Source organism: Rousettus aegyptiacus, unplaced genomic scaffold (assembly GCF_014176215.1).
Source record: "Rousettus aegyptiacus isolate mRouAeg1 unplaced genomic scaffold, mRouAeg1.p scaffold_m13_p_11, whole genome shotgun sequence".
NCBI lineage: Eukaryota > Metazoa > Chordata > Mammalia > Chiroptera > Pteropodidae > Rousettus > Rousettus aegyptiacus.
Genome location: NW_023416286.1, coordinates 42,167,121 through 42,186,352, shown reverse-complemented (window position 1 = coordinate 42,186,352; position 19,232 = coordinate 42,167,121). Strand labels below are relative to the sequence as shown.

Below are 19,232 nucleotides of genomic sequence, written 5' to 3'. Positions count from 1 at the left end.
TAGAGTTTGTGGGTAGGGTTTCAAGGGGTACCAGAGGCTCAGTTGAATCTCACCTCTTTGATCTGGTCAACATAACCCAAAAACTTCTGGATCATCTGAGCCACATAGACTACATCCATCATGTCTGAGAAGCTGGCAGCCTCGGCCGTGTACACGCGCAGCTGGTGGGCCAGGGTCAGTGCATTGGAGGCATTGATGGGCATCTGGGGGTATTAGAGAAGAAAGGGGATCATCCAGTCTGCTCCTCCTCCCTCAGAACTGCCCCCAGGGGACCCCTCCTTTGTGCTGAGGTTCAGGGCGATAGTGCCTAGGGAGAGTGGTTGAGCATACCGGCTAGGTCTAATCAAGACAGGAGGTGCATGTAAGGAGTGAGTTCAGCATAACCCAAGGCCTCCTATTTCTTTCACCACTGGCCCAAGGATAATGGGATGACCTCACACTGTCCTTGTTTTCCCCCTTAAGACTGCCCTTGCTATGTTGAGGGATAAAGATGCTTGCTCATACTTCCTTTGTGTGCCCTTGGGGGTCTGTCTGAATCCCCTGGAAGAAGGAAAGCTGGAGGAGAAGAACCAGAGGCCCTCACTGCACACCCAAGGAGTGGAGGAGCAGCTGTGAGGCTTCTTTCTTCCCCACTCCCCAGAACCAGAGCTGATGGGGTGCCCCCACCCCTCTGCTGTCCTGGCCTCACCAGCACGAAGGTGTAGAGCACCCGGGTGATGTCGTTGGTATACAGACAGTGAGAGTAGTCCCCCGGCTCCCAGCGGCCAGCTCGGTCACAGCGGCGGGAGGCCCGGGTGCCCGGGGCACCCCCACTCAGTGGCACAGAGGTAAAAGGGTACTGAAGGCAGGACTGGTAGGCTGTGATGCCAGCCAGAGTTCGAGGCCACCTGGGGGCAGAGGCAGGAGCTGTGGATGATCCAGGCTTCTCAGGGTAAGGGACCCTCCCTTGCCCTGAGAACTGCGATGCCAGACCCCTTGAGAGCTGGCAGAAGGATCCCGAAGAGTGGTTTTGGGCCAGGCTTCATGGGGTTCCCAAGCTCCACCTTCTTTTCTAACTGTTTGTTCTGTAGTGCTGTCACGGTGCTATGGGAACTGGACTCTGAGTCCTGAATTCAAACCACTTATCCTTTCAGGGCCTCCGCAACCTCAGCTGTACAATGGGGAAATGGCATCTGTCCTTCCTAACTGAGGGGGTCATTGGGATATTAAATGTGACATTTGTGTGGGAGGGCTATATAAACTACTAATGTAATTTACATAGGTGGTAATTTCATACCAAAAAAAAAAAAAAGATAAGATCTCTAAATACAACAGCAAGACTTAGAGCTGAATGACAAAAAGAAGTGTGTTCTCCATCTTAAGGCAGATGGGGAGACCCTGGTCACCTGTAATCTCAGATGTAGGGCCTGGGGAGGTCTGGGCGGTTGGGTCAGGGATGGTGGTTGGGTCTCTGGGGCAGCAGAGCACACCGAACCTGAAGTCTCCACGGTTGTTGGCGATGCGCTCGGCAGGGCAGTAAGAGGCAGAGGTCTCCAGCACCACAATCTCCACCTTCTTGCTGGCATTGCCCTGGACCGTGGACACGGAGCACTCCCATTCGCCTGAGGCCCCCACACCGATGTGAGACAGGGTCAGCTCACTGCGGGCAGGCAGGCGGGCAGAGGGCTGGCTCGGTGAGGCACTCTTGAGGCCACACCACCCTCCCTAAGCGCCCCTGCCCTGGCCACCCAACAGGCGCCCTGCCTTGCTCCAGGGCATGTAGGGCATGAGCTTCAGGTTCTTTATTTATTCTTTGACTAAGGGAGGAATACAGGTACATACTCCTTCAATTCTGATTGGCCTATGACATTGTTTTTCTGAATTCTAATTTCCTCATCTCTATCATGAAGATAATAGTACCTCTGTTGCAAGTCCATTGGAGAGATTAAGTCTGATTCTATAGATGAGAGCCGCTATATAGATTGTAAAAGCTCTAAAGAAATGTCAGATATAATTATTTTTTTCTATCAGGCATTTAATTCCTATCCCTTATCTAGACCATTTGTGACTTAGTCCTGGATTTCCATGAGCACACATACATGCACATGCACACTCTTACACAAATGACGTACTCTCAGGAATGTGTCTGGGCATAGCTCCTTTGGAAGGTGGGCAATAGGTGCCCTGGCCACTCTCACCCACTGCCCTGACTGAGAAGGGACAGCAGGGCTTGTACCTGGTGATGAAGGTGCAGTCATGGATGAGGCTTTCGGCCAGGAGGATGCCTGCCTGCTCGTCGCCCTCCACCGGGGTCTGGTTGTGGTACCAGCGGATTCGGGTGTCGTTGCCCAGGTAACTGGCGGAGCACTGGAAGGGCAGCCGGTCACCCTGGAACACCACTTGGCGTAGGGATGGGATGAGGTGATGCGTGTGCAGCTCCAGGGCCCCCTCTGTGGGAGGGGACATGAGCAGTGGGGCCTGAGTGCACAGGCACGTGTGCCTGCACGGGTGTGGGAGGGTACAGCAGGGGGAGCACCGGGACCCCTTTGTCTGGAGCCTAGGGAAGGAAAAGGGGGCAGGAGAAAGTCTGCAGAGATAGGAGCACAGGGAAGCAGCAAGAAGGTCTTGGACAAATAAGTAAAAGTGCTCCTTTCCACAGCACTTTTTTCCACAACTGTCATCCCAAGAGATGAAACCAAATGAAAACATAAAGCAGCATCCCCAAAGGAAGTTTAGAAAAGCTGATGAAGGATGACCCCCAATGGGATCTGGGGGAAAGGATGCCCTGGAGAAATGCCCACCACCCAGAAAGACTTCAGGCAAAGGGAGCCTCGAGCCAGAGGGGCCCTTCAGGAGGAGGGCTGGGGCCTGAGGGGCAGGCAGGGTCCCTGGAAGGAGTGCAGGGCGAGGATCTGCTCACCGCAGCGCAGCTGGGCCTCCTGGAGGCTGCCCAGGGCCTGGGCGTGTAGGGCACTGGGGTAGGCACAGAGTGTGTGCTCGGACAGCTGCACGGAGTGATTCCGGGCCCAGGACAGCAGCCAGCGCAGGCGGCAGTCGCAAGTCAGGAACTCGGTGCCGAAGTCCCTGCAGAATGGGTAGAGTGGCCACGGAATAGAGCAGAGAAGTGTAGGCTCAAGGAGTAGGGAGGGAACCCGAGGAAGGGACGGAGGCTGGTGAGGGCAAACTTGGGCATGTGTGCACCAGCATGGCAATCATGGGAAGGCAAATGTGGAGTTTCGGCTGTTGTCTATCCTCCCTACTCATAAGGCTGGCCACAGTGGTCACGATGCCTAGGTGTCTCCCTCCTGGGTAGAGGAACGAAGCGGGGGTCCGTGGGCTGGGGAAAGATACTCACACAAGCTTAAGGGCTGGCAGCTCATCAAAGACCCTTGGTTGCAGACTGGAGAAGATGTTTCCAGATATGTTTCTGCAGGGGGCAGGGAACAGTCTGAGTGCCAGTGCCAGAGGAGGGAGGGGTGAGTGAAGACCTGTAAGGTTTGGGGGCAGCCTTCTTCCTCCCAGACCTTCCTTCTCAGGTGAGCCTTCCCTCTCCCCTTGCCCCTTACTCACAGTCGAAGAAGCCTAGGGAGGCCTTGGAAGGTCTCAGAGGCAAGACAGCCAATCCGATTGTTGGAGAGATCTCTAGAGAGACACATACAACCTCAGCAAGTTGGCCATGTGGTAGCACACAGATCAGCTTATGAGGGACACACAAGCGTGGCTGGGGCTTGTATGGGGAGTGGTGTGAAAAGGAGGGAGATGGGGCTGGGGTTTGAAATGTGTATCTCCCATCAATGTGCTGGAGTGGGGACAGCTGTGGGTGGGTGAGAAGAAGGGTCAGTGGGGGTGAGTAGGAGGGGTGGTTGCTCATGGGATCCATGGGACTTTCTCCAGGGAGATGGGGTGGGCTGGGAGGTTTGGGGGGCAGGACATGCCACTCACAAGCGCTTCAGCTCCCCCAGGCCCAGGAAGGCACCGGGCTGCACCGTGCTGATGACATTATTCTTCAGGTCCCTGTGGGAGGCAAGTGGGGAGGCCCTCACACCTCTCCCGCTCTGGGGGCAACATTGCTCCCCTTGGACTGGGTAGTCTCACTGCCACCAGAAGTATTGGGACCTGATTTCCTTCTAAATCCCAGCTCTCCTCAGTACTGGTTAGGAGGCTGGATGAAGAACAGGACTCTTCAGCCTTCCTGCCTGACATAAGGGGTACTGGCTTAAAGACATCAGGGAGAATGTAGATGCCATCAGATGGGATAAAAGGGCCTCGATGAGGAAGCAGAACATGGGGAAACAGGGAGTGGTGAGATCACTGGACTAGGAGTCAGGAGGCCCGGTGCCCCATCATGGCTCTACCTCTGAGCTGCCCTAAGTATCTCATGGGGCTGTCGTGAGAATCATTTCGAAATGGGTGTTATGGTCTTGTAAATTGATCTACAAAGGTAAACTCTTCTTGAGTCTGGGTGTTGGGAGGTATTTTTATAGCTATCCTACAGATCTCTCCATTTGACAAGTGAGGAAATAGGTCATGCAATGGGTTGATGATTGCATGGATGCTGACCGAGTCCAACTCTAGGGCAGGGCTGTAAATCACCTGACCTGGCCCCTCAGTCCTCACTTCCCCTCCCGCCCCAGGGTCTCCTAGGAGCTCACAGTGCTGAGAGAAAGTGGCAAGGGAAAAACCAACTCAGGGCTGAGCTCTGGCAGGTCACAGACAGGACAGAAGATGGTAGAGTCCCCTGCCACCCCACTAGCCCAAGCTGAGGCAGGGGGCTCTTGGCCCTGCCTGCCAAAGCTTCAGGGACATTTCTGGATTATGGGCAGGAGGGGGTTAACTGAGCTGCCTCCCTGCTGTGGGGGAGAGGAAATGGGTGTCCGGGATGGGGAGGTGCTACCCTACCAGGGGCCTGTTTTCTCACTGACAGTCTCAGTTGGGGATATAAACACACAGTCAGAGAGAAAGAGAGGAGAGAGAGAGAGAGAGAGAGAGAGAGAGAGAGACAGAGACAGAGACAGAGAGAGAGAGAGACAGAGAGAGAGACAGAGAGAGAGAGAGACAGAGAGAGAGAGAGACAGAGAGAGAGAGAGAGCTATCTGCAGCACAATTAAATACCCTGCTTAGTCCTGCCCACGGCCAGGGGTTCTCATACCTCAGCTCCCTCTCATACCAACCAACAACCCAGTTGGCCTCCATAACCCTGAATCCCCTTGGGAAATGAAGGAAAGCCACCAGAAGGAGTGATGCGCTTCCACACCCAGGCATGCTGGGAGGTGCCCCAGTGCTGGGTGCACATGGGGGATGTGCACGTATGCAGACCCTAGGACACTACTGCAGCGTGGAGACTGGAGAGGACTGGATAAGTGCCCCGCCTGCCCAGGCCCTTCCTGCCATACCACCCCCTTTTGCTGCTCAGACCTCCACCCTCTCAGTCCCCCCCACCCATGCTGTTCTAGCATGTGCCCCCTGGCCCTTGTTGGGGTCTGGCCATTCTCAGGGCTCTGCCTCCCACCCCCATGCGGGGGACAGGCAGAAGGAAACACATTCCTCATTGTGTCACTTCCCTTCATGGGCTGCCAAGGGGCTGAAGCCGCAGCCCCCCGCCCCTTCCCTCTAGCTCACTTGTGTTTATTCTCATTTCCTCCCTGGCCCCCTCGAGAACTCCCACCCCGCCTGCCCCACTGATGCTCTGCAGATGGGAGCAAGGCGGCCCTCTGAGCCCCAGCCCCTTCCTGCCCTGGATTTCCTGCAGCCAGGCCATGCTGGGGGCCTTCTGAGAGGGGAGCTTCCACCAAGTGTTGGCACTCCTTCCCCCTTGCCTCATGCCTGCAGGGTAGCTTCCGGGGTGACCAAGGCAGCCCCTCAGTGCCCTCAGAAGTTGGCTTGCTAGCCCAAACCAGTGAGTCCTGGGTCCTCTCCTGAAGGGCACAGGCCAGGGGCTGCTCACTGGGCTGAGCTCTGACAGCCCTGTGGGGTCAGGCCCACACACAGCAGCTGATGCGTCCTGGTCCCTAAGGTAGGGGAAGCAGCTCTGGGGCTGTGCCCTCTCTAGTGGCAGGAGGAACTTGGGTATTTTTTTTGGTTCTGTGAGGCCCCTATAGGTCAATGGCTCTGCAGCGTTCTTGCTAAGCACATCCTTTTGAGAATCTGATGATGGCTATGGACTTCTGCCCCAGAATCATGTACTACACCCAATATTGCGTATATAATTTCAGGGACTTGTGGAATGCAGGTTATGAACCCCAGCTCTGGATTTTCTAATCTGATTCCCTTGTGATCTCTTTGGTGAGGTCATGAGGATGCACAGATAGATGTTTCTGTGTTGCGGAAGGAAGGCTTCCACAGAGTCGTGGTCTTGGAACCCGGAGAAGGTGTAGCGCATACATGGAGCCTCCCCTCCCTCCTACTCTTTGCCCAGTCGAGACCCACTCCCTTGACTTGGCAGCATTCTCCCTGTATCTATTCCAATATGGAAGAGAAGGACTCCTTATGGCAAAAGTCAGGGTAGAGGGGGGATTTCTGGGAGCAAATCATTACTCTATACCCTTCTTGGGAAAACAGAAGCCAGGAAATAGAGTGTATAAGAGTGAGTGTGCAAGCACAAATGACAAAAAAAAAAAAAAAAAGCAGACTGATAAGTTGGACAATAAAAACCTAAAACTTTTGCTCTTTAAAGGACACCATTAAAAAAGTTGAAGACAACCCATGAAATGAGAGAAAAATTTTTATAACTCGTATGTCTGTAAGGGACTATTATTCAGAATATATAGAGAACTCTTACAATCCAGTAATAAAAAAGACTAATAACCCAAATGAAAAAATGAGCAAAAGATATTTCTTCAAAGAGGATACACAAATGACCAATTAATGCATATAAAGATGCTTAACACCATGAGTCATTAAAGAAATGAAAATCAAAACCACAATGAGATACTACTTCATATGTACTAAGATGGCTACAACAAAAAAGACAGACAATCATTAGTGTTAACAAGGATGTGGTGAGATTGGAACACTTATACATTATTGATGGGAGAGTAAATGATGCAGCCACTTTGGAAAACAGTTCAGCAGCTAGAGTTACCATGTGACTCAGCAATTCCACTTCTAGGTATATATCCAAGGAAGTGAACATACATCCACACAAAAACCTACACAGGAATGGTCATTGCAGCATTATTCACAATAAGCCAAAAAGAGGAAAAACCCTAACTGTCCATCAACTGATAAATGAATAAACAAATGTGCTATATTCATACAAGGAACATTATTAGGAGATACAAAGGAATGAAGTACTGATACACGTTATAATATGTATATAATATATACATATAATATATAATATAATATATAACATGTATGAACCTTGAAAGCATTATGCTAAGTGAAAGACTCCAGCTGCAAAAGACCACATAATCCCATTTACATGAAATGTCTAGAATAGGGAACTCTATAGAGACAGAAAGTATATTTGTGGTTGCTCAGGGCTGGGAAATAGGGGGTGGAGGGTTGAGGAGTGACTGCTAATGATTCAAGGTTTGAGGATGATGAAAATATTCTAAAATTAGATTATGATGATGATTGCACAACTGTGTAAATATACTAAAAACTATTGGATGGTCTGCTTTAAATGGGTGAACTTTATGGTATATAAATTACATCCCACTAAAGCTGTGAAAAGAGTGAGTGCGTGAGTTTGTATAACAGAGTGTGTATGCATGTGTCTGTGTGTGTGCACCACATTTGGACAGGGTGGGGCTACACAAAGTTGGCTCTCTCTGGCCCCAGTAGACCTCCCTGCTTGTGGGTTTGAAAACCAAATTATAGGTTTGGAGGCCACAGAGCAGCTTTCTTTGGGCCCTCCATGACTTCCACAGTTCATTAGAAAGCGAGGAGGGGGCAAGGACACCCCCGCACTTATAGAGGTTGTCTTAGGGGAGAAAAGGGAGAGATTCTGGTTGCCGGCTTAAAGCCAAGATGGTCCTAGTCTCCCTCCCACCCCCAGACTCCCGGCCTCTCTCATCTCTGATATCATCCAACAGGGATTTATTGAACACATACCCTGTGCCAGGCATTGGGGCTACAACAGCAAGCAAGAGGTCTGTCCCGTACCCATCTGCCTCCCTTCCCGGCCTTCAGCTGCGCCAGAGCCTAGGGCAGCCTCTCGGCCGCATTCCTCCCCAGTGTCAGAGAGGATAGGAAGGGGAGGAGGGACAGAGCCCCCTGGCCCCTCCCACAGATTAATGGAAACCACCTGGCTGGTGAACGACACTCCACCCCCAGGCCCCCACTTGCCACCATTCCCATGAGCATCTGCTTCTAATGAGTGTCCCAGCCCCCTGCATACCAGCCCCCGGGCTCATTAATCTCATTAGGCAATGACAAATCATCCTGGGGCCGAGCAGGCTCCCCGCCCCGGGCCCTTTCCTCCGGGCGCGCACAGCCTCTGGGGGCGGTGTCCACACACAAGCCCTCGCTCGCACGCACGTCCATTCTCCCTCCCTCTGCCTCTTCCGGGGACCATCTGCCCTGTGGCTGGTTTGGTCCCCAGTGGGGACTTCTTACTATAACTGGGGAGCCCTCAGAGCCCTTGGAAGTCTGCTGCTGCTCTGTGCCCTGTCCAATGCGCGTGGTGGGGGATCTCGATAGAGATGGGAGGCACCAGAGGAATGAGTTAGCCTCCGGTACTTTCAGCACCTCCACTTCGTCTACATGACTGCCTGACCAAGGGTGGGGAACGGCACAAATCCTACACAATAAGGGACATATAATAAAGATCTTACAACTTGGAACTCCCCCAAGAAGAAGGGAATGGCCATTTGCTGAAAGCCCGTGCTGCCGAGGCTCTCTACCTACATGAACTCATCTATTCCAATGACAATCTGTGAAGAAGTCATGTACTGTCCCATTTTTCAGGTGAGAAACCCGAGGCTTGGACAGGCACCCAGAAGGTAAATGACAGAGGCAGGATTCTGTCCCAGGCCTTTTATTACTCCAGAATTAAGTTCTGCACCCTTTTGTTGCCTCCCCCAGTCACCCCAAAGGTCTTTCCTCCGGTCGGGCGACAAACAAGCTTATCCATGCTGAGGGTGGCGCAGGATACAGAGAGGAGGGCTCAGAGACAGGACCTCACACATGTCTGGGCCCTTCTGTACACTCCTTGGGCTGGCCATGGACTGCCCTTGCTGGACCCTGTTTCAGGTTTTCTTCTCCATCCTGCTTGGCTGATGAAAGTGTATCCCTGCCCTTCCCCCATCCCCATCCTCACCCCAGATTCTCTGGAGCATGAGATCATCTCAGGCACATTCCCACTCCTCGCCCTTTCTGTCCCTTCCCCAGCTTCAGGGCCCTGGATTGCAAAACAGGGACCATGCAGAACTGCTCCCCCCACACACTTACATTGGGCCTGTTCTCAGAGGCCAGAGGGGCACTCAGCACAGAGAAGAGAGACCAGCATTTGCTGGAGCAGCCCAGACCTACCATTTCAGTTATTAAACGAGGCCCCAACCCTCCCACGGGACTTATTGCTATGGACTGTGAGATGTTACGCTGCCATGGACTCAGCTGCCCAAGCCTGGATGTCTCGGCCTGACAGGACAGAGAGATCAGTGTTTCCTGGCACCAACTGCACGCCAGGCCAAGGCGTCTCATTTGTGATGAATAGGCCCACAGTCTAGGGGTCATCTGGTCCACTGGTTCCCAGTCCCGGATAAGCATGAGAATTGCCTGTATACCTTGTAAAAATTCCCAGGCCCCTTCCGACCTGATGAATTAGCATCTCCAGGAGCAGGGCCCAGGATGTCTCTCATCTTAGGGGTAGTGGGTCAGTGGTTGTGATGATTAGTTTCCTATGTCCACTAGGCCAGGCTATCGCATCCAGTAATTTAATCAATTACTAATCTAGGTGTTGCTGTGTAGGTATTTTGTAGACGTGGTTAACATCTACAATCAGTTGACTTTAAATAAAGGGATTACCTCTGATAATATGGGTGGGCCTCATCCAATCAGTTGAAGGCCTTAAGAGTGAATACTATTTTCCCAGAGAAGAAATTCTGTCTCAAGACTATAGTATCAACTCCTGCCTGACTTTCCAGCCAGTAGGCCTGCCCTACAGATTTGGAATTGCCAGTCCCTACATCATGTGAGCTATTTCCTTAAAAAGAATTATTTTCTTTATAAAGAAATAATTTCTTTAGGTATTTATATAAAGGTACACACATGCTTCCGATTGGTTCTATGTCCCTGGAGAACCCTGACGGATACAGTGGTGATGAGCCACGGATACAGTGGTGACTCTGGGCTCTTCCAGCGCCTGCACTGCCTTTCCATCACTGGGAAGCATGGGCACCTGCTGAACACAGCACTTCCCTCTTCCCAGAGGCCTCCCCTCCTCTGGAATGCCTGGCCACATCACTGGACTCTGATCTTTTCCTCCTTATGAAGGTCTTGTGGGTTTCACACACATACGTCCAAGGATAACAGAATTTTAAACCCACAATGTGCTTTACAAATCACCCTGTCCCTACCCCATCCCCCTTTTACAGATGAAACTGAAGCCCTGAACCTGGTGCCTACCTTTGCATCACTCTGACCTCATCTCTGACTACTTTCCAGTCACACGGCTCTCTGTTCCTCAGACTCACTAGGCATATGCTGGAGCCAAGGACCTTGCTAACTGCTGCTTTCTCTACCCTCCAGATTCCTCTCAATTCTTCCCTCCCTTGAGGTCTCAGGCTCAGTCACCTTGTCATCAGGATTTCCTTAATCTCACTACAAAAATAGCACCCCCCATTGCTTTCTTTCTCCCTTACCCTGCTTTGTTTTAGTTTGTAGCACTTATTACCTCTTGGCATATTATACAGTCATTTGCTATTTTCTAGATCCCATTAATAGAGGGTAAATTTCATGACAGCAGGCACTCGGTCTATTGTGTTCACTCCCAATGCCTAGAACAGAGCTTGGCACGCAAATTAAGGAGATTCATAATTTATAAATGAACATCTATTATATATAAATGAATAAAATACAATAAACAAAGGAGGCTCAACAAATTTCTCTAGAATGCATGACTAGAATGGTTCCTAACAGAGCAGGGGCTCAAACTCAGGACCTTGAATTCTCACTCGAGTGCCTTTCTCATGCCCAGCACCCACTTCCATCTCACACGACTCAGGATTTAGTCGTTGTCCTTTGATGATTCTCCCACTTTGACTATTCTCTCTGATTGCCTCCCATGTTTTGCATGCACCTGCTGTGTGGTGACCAGGGACACAGTGCTGGGGAGAGGAGTCTAATTCAGTATGTCAGCATGGGTAGGAAGGAAAGGGCCATCTTTTCACCTTCATCAGAAAATCTACCCTCGTGAGATCGAGGGACGAGAAGCGTGCACACCCAGTGGGTCTCTGACTAAAGATGGGAAAGTGTCAGGGAGGCCACGGGAGGCTCAGAGCAGTGCTTGCTTGTGCTGAGAAGAGAGAATATCTCTGGGCAGTGACTGGCTCTGGTGGGGCAAAGCAAAGGGTTGGAGAGGCAGCTGTGGTTTGTCTTCCTCCAAAAGATCCTAGAAGGAGTGTCTGGTTTCCTGCCACTCAGCCCTCTAAGACCAAGTCTGGGCTGAGCGTAGGAATCAGAGCTCCTGAATCCTAGCTGTTCGGGAGGATAAAATCTGCTCTATTTGTTGGTGACCAAGGAGAATTTAAAGAGCAGCTTGGTGACAGCTCTTTTTACTTGCCCAGACCACCCAATCTGTGACCTGAAAAGTAGATGGTCAGAGGGACCTGGCCACGGAGCTGTGGGCATACACCACGGTCGACATCTGAGACCCCCTCTTACCCCCAACATGCCCAGATCAAACAGAACATGCTCTGCCTTCCCATCCGGACTGAACCTAGCCAGGCCAACAAACTATCTTTGCCACGTTGGGTGGTGGGTTTGGGAAAGAGGCTTTCCCTTCCCCTATGAAGTGGGTGTATTAGAAATAACCTCATAAGACTGTTGTTGTGGTTAAATAACTAAATTCATTGTCACCTAGATAGCAATATAGCATCTCTATTCTCCTTAACAGCCTTCACTGATCCCTCCTTTGGACTTTACAGAAACTCTGACCTACTTAACTATAATATATAGGGCATTGTCTGTGGTCTCCACTAGACTATAATCTCTTTGGCTTTTTGAGAGCAGGCTTCCGCCTTATTCTTTTGTATCCTCCATCTCACTAATTCAAGCCTTTTAGGCAAATGATACTAGAAGTGGGCAGGGGCCCTATTGGAGGACTCGGGAATGCCCAGCGAGCTGGGAGCAGACATAGGAGAAATGAGGTTGGAGGACAGGGAGATGGCGAGGATCAGTCTCCAGGAGGGATGATAGACCCAGGTTTTTGGTGGAGGAGACAGGACCCAAAGCTGTTGTACAGGCTGGATTCCGGAGCATGCCAATTCAACAGGGAATTGGGGGCGGGGGGAAGAGGGGTTGGCTTGATCCCCTCATTTGGCAGGTTAAATGACCTGCCTGTGACCGAGTCAGGTCCCTAACTTTGGGAAGAATGTTCTTTTGGATTGGCAGGGCCCTCCTGAGTCCAACACCAGGCTGCTGGGTCCTGCAGGGCAGCTGCAGCTCTACACCAGGGCAGAGGCGTGGGGGTGGGCTTGGGGGGAGTGGGGGAATTTGGATATGATCACTTATCCCAACCCTCAGCCCTGGGCTTTGGCCCCTTGGGGCTTTGTTTGTTGATTTGTTTTTAGGGAAGGAGGAAAGAGGTCTCAGTCACACTAAATCCTCCCTGGGCCCTTTCTTTATGCTGGGCCCCCAGCTGGGAGGGGGCAGAGGCTTCTGGCCAGCCAAGGGGCTCAGCCCTCATAGCTAATTGCTCATTAAAGAGCGTTAATGAGCTTCCCTTAGCCTCATCCCTGCCTAGACCACGAGGTTTCCCTACTTCTCTCTGCTGTCACTGGTGAAGGAGCTGGTCTCTCTCTCAGACCAGTCTCCCTCTGACTTCCATCTGGTGGTCAAGTCCTGGGTAGGGTCCCAGTGGGTCTGACTCTGGGCCCTGCTGAGTAGGCAGGTTCTGGATTGTGGGGTTCCTTACCAACCAGTGTTTCTCATCCTCCCTGGACTGAGCCCTTGCCCCACCTCCATCCCCCACCCCCCCACCCTCTGCTCCATCCCACCTTGCCCCAGCACTCACAATTTCTCCAGCAGGTGCAGTCCCAAGAAGGATCCATTTCGGAGCCCAGTGATCTTGTTGTTGCTCAAGAGCCTGAAGGAACAGGGAGAAGAGGAAAATGTGCTGTTACAAGCTGGAAAGGGTAGGTGCAGTGAGGATACAGTCTCTCCATGACAACCATGTTGCATTCTATATAAATGCCACCCCCCCCCCCTCAAGTTGTACAAGGCAGCAGCGCCACCTCTGCTCCAGGAGATTATAGGGAGGAGCCAGCAAATAGTTTAGGCAGACTGTTCAGCCCATTGAGCCCCAGATCAGACATGTCTCCTGCCCTGGGTCTCCCCATGGCCTGGATCTGACTAGGGCTCTGTTATGCAGGTTGGCTGAGCAGGTGTGAAGTTGCAATGACACTTTATAACTTGGAACCAGTGTGCCCCTTCCTGTCATCCACAGTTCTGTCTTGCTCAAGCCCTCAGCCCAATATTCTGAGGATAGCGGTGGGGAGAATGGCCTGGATTGGGTCAGGACTCTGGTAGGTGGAACAGAAAGTGTGGAGATGGGAGGCGCTGCCCCTCCTAGGGGTCTCCAACACTTTGTGACCTGAGGACCTCACTGGAAGGGAACATTCCCATCTCTGAAAGGCCCCCAACTCAGAGGGCCTGAGTGTCCCCCATCTGTCTGCAGCCTTAACAGAAAACTGACAGAATCCTGGGCCCAGGGGAAGACCAGGCCTCAGCCCTCTGCCCACTTGGAGCTGTTTATTTACCCAGGGGATGAGGAAAGAGGCCCCAGGCCAACTGTCTGAACCCACTGTGCCCACCCACTCAGCCTTTCTCTGCCAGGCTCCCTGCTGGGAGGAAGGAGTTCCAGACCCGCCCAGGGGCTCATCCCTTTCATCCCTTGAGTTAATTGCTTATTAAAAAGTTTTAATGAGCCTCTCAGCCCAAACTCTTGCCAGCCTTGGGCTGAGGCAAAGGGTTTCCCTTCTTTGCTCTTATTGGTGGACCTGCAGAGGCCAGAGGTCAGGCCTTGGGTCTTCTCTTGCGTGAGCAGCCTCTGGTCTGGACAATCAGGGAGAAGGCAGGGGCTGCGGACAAGGCATGAGAGGAGCTGTCAGTTTGCCCCAAAGCTCACTGGAAGTGGGTGGGTGACTTTACCAGCTGGCAGTTAGAGGATCCCAGACATGTGATGTGCCAGCTACTCCATGTTCAAGAAGCTCGTGGAGAATAGACAATGGCAGGCAGTGGAAGAGGCCTTCTGGGTCAATGGGAATGGCTGGGGACCTCATCTCCTTCCTCCCTTTTCCTCTCTCCAGATAGACCTTTCCTACCCTTCTGGTCCCCACCTAACTGTCCTTCCAGAGGTAGCATTTCCCAGCAAGGCCTGAAGAGTGACTGTGTGGAGGGGTTCAACGGGAAATGTTGGGTTTCCAATGTGCTTCAAAATACACATAACATTGTCTTGATATTTCAAAGAGTATCACAGTAGTCATTACATGAGCAATTAGAACTTTTGTGAACCTCTTTATTTCATTGTAAAGATTAGGATAGTTTTATTTCATATTACACATGGTGGTAATAACTCATAAATAATCTGGTCAGTGCTTAACGCCTCTAATGGCCCTGGTGGGACTGGGGTGGCCCCCTTGGTCATGACAGACTGTTGATGGTGTGACTTTTAAATCAAAGCCCACCTCATCTCATCTCCAGTTAATTCCCTTCATACACCCCTAGTTTGAGGTTCAGAGATTGCAATTAATGTTGGAGAAGGTGAGCAGATCTCTCAGTATCTTAAGAATGTCAGGGAGGTGTCCTGAAATGTCAGAAGCGAGGGTGAAAAAAGGGCATCCATTTCAGCCTCCTCCCAACCCCCATGGTCTCTGCCAGAGATTGCGCCCTCCCTGGGTTCACGGGGAGGGAAGAGGACGGGGATGCTGATAGGGGTGAAAGGCATAGGGGCGAGGCGGGGGGTGTGGAAAGACAGAGGAACAGAGCTGCCAGATTATCACAGCCTCATCCACAAAGGGGGAGGCCTGAGAACATTATTTGTCAAACTGTGTCAAGTATAGACCTATTAAAGGGAGGGAAAAAAAGTATCTTATTCTCTGTGAATATGTCTTGAGGATTCAGTTTGAGAAACATTGACTTTAGAAATAAAAATCTGACACTATGAAAATGCTGTCTAATAAAAAATTATCTCAAAATCATCGGTAAAAGATTTTTTTAAAAAAAGATCATTCACCGAAAACAGAATATTTAATAATTCTAAAACTCCCAAGTCCCCAAGATTAAAACCTGGGATGCTAATTTGAGAACCCTGTTGAGATAGGTCTAGTGGTCCTGTTGCGGGTTACCCCACATTCTCGAGACTCTTCAGACTTTAGCCTTTGAACCCCTTTCACATACCCCAAATTCTTTCACTACAGCTGACCTACAGAGATACAATGCAAGCTATATATGTAATTCAAAATCTTCAAGTAGCAACATTTTAAAAAGTTTAAAAATTAAATTAATTTTAACAACCTATTTTATTTAACCCAGTATCCAAAATGTTCTCATTTCAACATGTAATCAACATACAAAATTATTAAGATAGTTTCCTTCCCCCCCCCCCCTTCTAATAAGTCTTTAGAATCTTTTGTACATGCTACTTCTCCAGCATATCTCAATCCAAGATGAGACACATTACAAGTGCTGGGGAGCCACAAGTGACTAGTGGCTTTAATGGCTATCTAGTCTTCTTGTTGACATCTCCTCCCCAGGAGGAAGTCTGGGTTGCTCAGGAGATACTGGGGCAACTGGAAGCGGTATGTATGTGTGTGTTGGGGGCGGGGATAGCAGAGCAAAGGATTGGGGACCAGCCTCTGGCCCAGAACAGCTCATCCCTGCATCCCACCCCTCTCCACTCTGAACCTGGACCTCCTGCAGGCTAGGGCCCCTGAGCCCCTCTCTCTGAGGTAGCTTCTGTTGTGCTGGGGAGGAGAGGGCAGAACGGGGTGGGGGCCAGCTGCAGCCCACGCACCCACCTCTGGCTTCCCTAGCCTGGTGCAAAATCCAGCCCTGAAGTCTTGAAATAAGATTTTTTTTCTTGTTGCAGAGAACATGTCCCTGATCGCCCACCTTCGAAGCCACTCACAAAAGCAGGGACACCACGCAAACATCATTTCATCCTTCTCCAGTAGGCCCCCTTCTGGCTCCATTTCCAGTTCTTGGACAGACTTCAAGCAGGTATCTATATGATTCAAGTCACTAAATACCCAGAATTGGATCTTTTGGCCTTGGTAACCTAGATAGGGCTGAGGAAATTTTACTTTAGACCCAGATCATCCAGCGAATGGTGTCAGTTGTGCTCGTAGGTTCAGTTCTTCAGAGGTGGCCCTGGCGGGTCTGGTCAGGGTGGAGAGGGCAGTGATTTGGGTCTGGCGTTGTTATGCGCAGGTGGGAAGCTGGCAGTTACAGGGCTGCTAGTGGGGCCGATGAAAATACACGCACGCGCGCGCGCGCGCACGCGCCCAAAGGGAAGAAAAATGTTCCCTTCACACTAGGCTATCTCATGGGAGGAAGACAGCCAAGGTCGCCTCAACAATCGAGCAGGGAAGGAGGGAGCCTCGGCCCCACAGTTCTTTTCAGCATCTCAGACACAGTGCTAGTCTTGGCCCCATCTTCGCAGCCCTCACCCCACACCCGGATAGACACTTCCCGGGCCTGTACCAGCCTCTAGCCCTGCAACAGCATAGGGCACCAGCCAAGTGGATTTCCTTCCCATCCATGCTAGCTTCACCTCACAGAGCCCTGGCTCGCCCAGCCCAGCATCTTCAGCTTCTTTCTTCCCACCCTCCCTCCTCTGTCTACCACTCCAATGTCAAATTTTCATAGGAAAGCAGCCAGTCCCTGGAGTCCCCTGTTCTCTACCCCAGAGCCTGAAGTTTGGCCAAGGAGAGGGGGTACACTAAGTCCATTCCAGAACTCTCTCCAAACTAGGGTCCTATTTTAGGGAACAGAAGCAAGCGGAGTTACCACTAATGAGGCTGGAGGCCAAGGGAGTGAGTGGCTGGCGTCTACAGAGAGGCCCTGCGGCCTCTGGGAAGCCACAGGAACTCACCAGATTCCAGCCCGACATCAAAGATGACCCTGTAGGGGTCATGTGGGCACTGCTGTGTGGGGCATGGGGCCAGCACATGCCTGAACCAAATGGTTCTCCCATGTGCGGCAAGAGTCATATATGTTAGCCCCCCACCCCGCCCCGATAAACACAGGTGCAAGGACCACAGGTCTGGACGCCAGGAAATCTATGCTCTCCAGGGAGTCTAAGCCGGGAATTTAGGCCCTTGCCAAGGCCCTCTGGGCTGGGAAGGCTCCATCTCCAACACCTGTTGCTGGCACCTTGGCAGTATCTGAGGGAGACCATCAGTAAGGGAGAGGAGGGTGGTCTGCTTGCTGATACCAAAACACAGGCCCATAATCCACTCCGAATCATCGAGGTGACACTGGACTCCCAGCCCCTTCCATAGGTGCAGCTCCCAGAGCCAAACATTTGCAGAGCTCACAAAGACATCTGAAACCTAAAAAAATCATAATTGCCTCTGAAATCTAAATGGCACAAACTGAGATTAATAAATGCTTAATTAAATAACTACCAAATGTTATTCTATGTCAATAAGCAATAATTCTTATGTTTCATGAAGGATGGGGGTGCATTTTTATATGGTTGATATGATGGTAAAACCTCTAAAAGTGAGAATGCCTCTGGTCCACAGGCTCTGACACACACCCTCGGGCTAAAGACAGCCCTCCTGTGACTTCCCTTCCCTTCCAGGCTGCCCTTCATGACCATTTAGGTTGATTGCAGAGAACATAAATGTTGGAGGGGACATGGCAACACTCCTGTACTTCTTATGATTCTGTCCCTGTGTTGGAAGCCTGTCCAGTCAGCCATGAATCTCTACTGGTTAGCAGGAGACCCAGGTAGGGCTTTCCTTCCCCAGACTTTACAGCATTATGTCCTGAGACAGCCTCTGACCCCAGCTTTGAAACTGGGCTGTCTAGGTAGGGTCTGAGGTCAAGGTTAAAAGAGAAAACAGTCTTGCAATGGCGCCTATGAACATGGCTTTCTTGTCTACTTTTCTCTAACCTATCCTCTCTACAAGGATACCCTATCTTGGTGGTGAGCAGGCAGAACCAAGAAATTGGGGCTGAGATGGGGAAGACTGACCTTAAGGGAGTCTGGAGCCTGAGCGAAGGTGCTATAGGTGTTTGTGGTAGGTGGTCAGTGTGCTTTGATGGGGATTTCGGGGCTCCCAGCACCTAAGTGTGACCACATGGAATAGAGTCTGCTGTGATCATTCACATCTAGGTATCCATTCATGTGTTCTTCAAACCTACACTAACACCTATTGTGTGCTTGGCCCTATACAACATATCAGTACTTCAGACATATATGAGACATGGTGTCTACAATCTTCCATGCATGGAAGGTGGAGTGAGATGTGTCAGATAGGATGGAATATTTGTGAGTGTGAATCCCCCTGACTTGAGGAAGCTGGAAAGTTATTCCCCATCTACCTTTAACACTTCCTTCACACATGGCCTAAAATCTCACCAGGAGATGCCTGGGCATATCCCTTCTCTGGGCCTTGGCAAGGAGGAGGGAGGAGCCATGTTTTTGGTTGAAGCGAGTTTCTTTTTAAATACAAGTAAACTTGAAAGACTCTATCTGTTATCAGTCTTTTATACCTAAGTATGAGTTAGTCTTTTGATTTTTCTGCCTCAGATGTTTTCCTTGGGAGCCCTGAGGCCCTGATCCTGCCCAGCTTTGTTTGTATCCAGTCTCCATAATGAGGCTATAAGGGCAGAGAACAGGTCTCTCACCTCCTAACTTGGGGCTGGACACACAGCAGGCTCTGGCTGAAAGAATGAATGGCTGGCTATCTGGAGGGACAGAGCTCTAGGGAAGGTGGAGGTGGTCAGTGGACAGAGTTCATGCTGTACCCTGGTGTTCTCAGGTCAGGGGTCAGTTTTCTCCTACCTCCACTCCCCACCTCCCCACATGCCCTCCTCCACATCCCCCAATCAGTCTTGACAGAGCTCACTCCTGA

General features: G+C 51.0%; 1 protein-coding gene across 3 annotated transcripts in view; it reads right to left on the bottom strand.

Annotated features, from left to right (window-relative positions):
• The window catches only part of ADGRA2 (adhesion G protein-coupled receptor A2), a 33,889-nt gene that overhangs the window by 7,887 nt on the left and 6,770 nt on the right, over window positions 1-19,232 (bottom strand). For 2 of the 3 annotated variants that reach the window (XM_016155236.2, XM_036228721.1), the window contains exons 2-10: window positions 13,160-13,231; window positions 3,922-3,993; window positions 3,550-3,621; window positions 3,335-3,406; window positions 2,900-3,063; window positions 2,216-2,429; window positions 1,475-1,639; window positions 689-887; window positions 54-203 (exon numbers count right to left, since the gene is read on the bottom strand). In XM_016155236.2, coding sequence (XP_016010722.2) covers window positions 54-203; window positions 689-887; window positions 1,475-1,639; window positions 2,216-2,429; window positions 2,900-3,063; window positions 3,335-3,406; window positions 3,550-3,621; window positions 3,922-3,993; window positions 13,160-13,231 — 1,180 coding nt within the window. The remainder of the gene's footprint in view (window positions 1-53; window positions 204-688; window positions 888-1,474; window positions 1,640-2,215; window positions 2,430-2,899; window positions 3,064-3,334; window positions 3,407-3,549; window positions 3,622-3,921; window positions 3,994-13,159; window positions 13,232-19,232) is intronic. The other variant, XM_016155237.2, reaches the window with a different exon arrangement.